We start from the raw sequence: 3,773 nt of genomic DNA, 5'->3' as shown, positions 1-3,773 counted from the left end.
AAACCTCCAGCAGAACCAGGCTCAGTGTCAACGTTCCCTATTCCCAGTTTGGGAGGCGTTCTGTCCAAAAGGAGGGCAGCGAGTTAGTGAAACATAGAACTTATTGACCTGATCAGTCATAACATTATGACCACTGCATTGGTGAACCGAGGTAATGGTCTGTCGACACCAGACTGGACTGTTTGTGCATCAGGTGTTGAAGAGGACTGAAGTTATTCACTCTTAAAAACATTCAGAGGAGTGTAAAAGCAAACAGATGTCAGGTTGTCTGGTTCTATGACTATGAACTTCTCCTCCACCAGAACCAGCTTTAGTTCTGTTGGTCTCATTGGTCTACGTTCTGGAGCAGTTTGACCTCCTGTTTCTTTACTGCAGAAGTTTCAATGGAGCCAAATCTTTCACTATTCGTGGTCCTGAATGAGCCATCTAGATTACAGATATGGGGTTGCAGCGTCTCTGTCCGTGGTCCTGAAACGCCCTCCTTCTACAGGACGTTTGGCACTGGCTGTCTTTCTCTGTCCGTGGTCCTGAAACGCCCCTCCTTCTACAGCACGTTTGGCACTGGCTGTCTTTCTCTGTCCGTGGTCCTGAAACTAGCAGCTTCCCCATTCCACACCATGATAGTATTCCAGGAAGAATCAGCCTGTTTAATTGATTATTATTTTCAAATATTATAATTATTATTTAATTGGTTTAATATGTAGTATTTTCACCCGTCCTGCTGTGGAATTTTAGGTACGCCTCATAATTGACAAAGAATCCTTAAGCATCCAGCATCAGTGCAGGGAGGCCACCTTGATCTTACAGCTGGTACCAAGCAGGAGACACCCAAACATAACAGGCAGGAACCAGAACCTTCTGAGCCTGGTCCAATCCCTGAACCCCCAAAGCCAGCAGAACACTGTGGGTCTTAGAGAATTTGGACGTACTTACCGTAGTACTCACTTTTAAGGCAGTAAACCGGACAGCTTTTTGCTGCCCTCACAGATGTTGAGTTTTTCTCCTAAAGGAGCCTCCCTCTGATGTGTTTACTTTTTTCTCTCTGTGTTTTTCTCCTGCAGTGGTGCTGCTGAACTCCAAGGAGACACAGGCAGAGCTCGGCTGGACCTCTTATCCCCCCAACGGAGTAAGTCTGCTTGTAGTTGTTCATTCTTCCGTCTCACACTCTGCAGGCTCCACTTCACAGCTGATCCTCGCCTCCCCTCACAGCTTATCGTCTCCATTAATCAATGGCTGTAATCTGGGCCGGTGTACGGCAGGTCCAAACAGCCACACGGCCGCTGCTGCAGATAAATGTTCCCCTTCGTGTCGATCGATATCATTTGTGATAAGTTATGGCTGCAAGACAAATGGGCTTTTTTTAAAGAATGGCCCTCTGCCATCACAGTTTGTCACACGCTTCCCACCTGACCTCAGCCTGCACACACACCTTGGATGTGGAATAAATGAACAGCACGCAGAGGCGCCGTTTGGGCCAACAAATGCATTCCAGGTGGTGTGGGTTGATTATATTGCTGTCAGCTGCAGGTTCACCTTCCAGCTGCTGTGGTTCCTCAACGCATTGGAGTGGAGTTTATTACCTCATGATCTCTGATCATCAGTCCTCACTGGCAGCTGCTTCATGAGAAATCCTCATGAAGCCGTTCTTCTTCTGAGCTTCAGTCGTTCAGGTCGTTTCACTGATGAATAAACTCCTTTCTAGGTTCTGTTTTTTGGTCACATACAGATGATTTAAGATGAAATGTTTTTAACAAAACTTTGATATTTTAGATGTTCACATAGCTGCTTATGAAAACAATGAATCTCAAAGAACAACAGAAATATTATTCTTTTTGGATTTCTTACTGAGGAATAAGTTTTAAAAAGTTTAAAGCCTGTATCAGATGGATCTCCTCTCCGTTTGTTTTCTGTTTGCTGAAATAAGGAGCAGATCAATGTTTGAGTCCGAGCTGACAGTAAAGGTGTCTTTGGTGTCTCTAAGGCCGTGTTTAACAATTTCCTTCCCACTGTTGTCTTCATCTCTCAGTGGGAGGAGATCAGCGGCGTGGACGAGAAGTACAAACCCATCCGGACCTACCAGGTGTGCAATGTGATGGAGCCCACCCAGCAGAACAACTGGCTGCAGACGGGCTGGGTGACCCGCCGAGGAGGACAGCGCATTTTTGTGGAGCTTCAGTTCACACTGCGTGACTGTAACAGCATCCCCGGCGTGGCCGGGACCTGCAAGGAGACCTTCAATCTTCTGTACGTGGAGTCGGACCGGGACCTGGATGGGGTGACACGGGAGGACCGCTACACCAAGATCGATACCATCGCTGCAGATGAGAGCTTCACTCAGGGCGACCTAGGAGAGAGGAAGATGAAGCTGAACACTGAGGTGCGAGAGATCGGCCACCTGAACAGGAAGGGCTTCCATCTGGCCTTCCAGGATGTCGGCGCCTGCGTCGCTCTGGTGGCCGTGCGTGTTTACTACAAACGCTGCCTGGCAACCGTCCAGAACCTGGCCGTGTTCCCCGACACGGTGGCCGAGGCGGCCTTCGCCACTCTGGTGGAGGTCCGCGGCGCCTGTGTCAACAACTCTGAGTTGGACACGGACAGCCCTCCCAGGATGCACTGCAGCGCTGAGGGCGAGTGGCTGGTGCCCATCGGGAAGTGCAGCTGCAGCGCGGGCTACGAGGAGGGACACAGCAGCTGTGAAGGTAGGATGAAGCTCCACAGGAAGCAGAGCTTTGGTTTGTGCAGCTTCCGTCTTCTTGCTTTCATCTTTTAGCGATGCTTCAATAACTGAGCAGATTTAGGAAGGGGACCCAGAGGAACCGGTTCAGGTAGAACTTCTCTGCTTCTGGCTGGGTCCGGCAGCTCAGCCTGGTGGTTTTTCTCCTGTGGTGAACATGAGGGGTGCTTTGTGCTGCGTGTGTCATGCTAACGGTGTGTGTGGTTTCACACGGTGATTCAGTCCTCAGACGTGCCCAGAACGTTGGAGGCGTCAAACGCCTCAACATTCAGGCGCTGAGCAACGCTGATGTAAAACTTAACTTTGAGGCTTTTCTTTGGGAGCTCCACCGCCTGCAGGATGGGGGCTGGAGTTACTAGATAGCAAACTGGGACCACTGGGATGGGGCACCTGAAATCTGCTAGTCTCTGAACTAGCGACAGCCTCAGCAGCTCTGTTATGCTATCATTAAAACCTTCCTTTTACCTCATGATTCTGGACAAGCTGCAGAATTATAGTTGCTGAGTTTGTAACATCTGCTGCTTCATCATCCTCAGTTATCTCCTTTTTAATGTGGTCAGTGGGAACGCTTCCAACTTCCTCAGTCATTGGGATCTACATGGAAAGACCATAGAAAACAGTGGCTGAATTTAAATGGGTGGATGACTGTGTGTTAGAGTTATGATTATAAAATTATGCTACATTTGTGTGCTCTGAATCAATCAAGAGGGTCGTAGACTTTTGTGACCTGCATCCTGCTATCCTGTGATTCAATCATTGGGTCATGAGGCAAAGTCACACGGTTGCATCCTGCTGTGATTCAATCAAGAGGAGCATTTTGTCCTATGACCCAATCAATTGCCTTGTCAGAAGAACCCTGTTCTGTAACCCAACCCATGTGTTATGATCTGCTAATAAAAGGCTTCTGCTGAGGAGAGTGAGAGAGAGACAGTTTCTTTATCATAAACCTACAATTTTGAACGTAACACTGTGGATCATATCTTCCACGTCATGTGGGGAGTTCCTTCCTTCCTTGTTGTCCTGGAAAAATACAGCATGA

At 48.4% G+C, this 3,773-nt stretch overlaps 1 protein-coding gene across 1 annotated transcript in view; it reads left to right on the top strand.

The window, feature by feature from the left end:
- Positions 1 to 3,773, top strand: part of epha10 (EPH receptor A10) — a gene marked incomplete at its 3' end in the record, with an annotated part of 40,250 nt that overhangs the window by 33,883 nt on the left and 2,594 nt on the right. Inside the window, exons 2-3 of the mRNA XM_015401144.1 lie at positions 1,062 to 1,126; positions 2,027 to 2,699. Of these exons, the coding sequence (XP_015256630.1) occupies positions 1,062 to 1,126; positions 2,027 to 2,699 (738 nt within the window). The remainder of the gene's footprint in view (positions 1 to 1,061; positions 1,127 to 2,026; positions 2,700 to 3,773) is intronic.

The sequence above is a fragment of the Cyprinodon variegatus genome, unplaced genomic scaffold (genome assembly GCF_000732505.1).
Source record: "Cyprinodon variegatus isolate N-32 unplaced genomic scaffold, C_variegatus-1.0 Scaffold1188, whole genome shotgun sequence".
NCBI classification, from domain to species: Eukaryota; Metazoa; Chordata; class Actinopteri; order Cyprinodontiformes; family Cyprinodontidae; genus Cyprinodon; species Cyprinodon variegatus.
The sequence above is the reverse complement of the archived record's forward strand: the minus strand, read 5'-3'. Positions and strand labels throughout refer to the sequence as shown.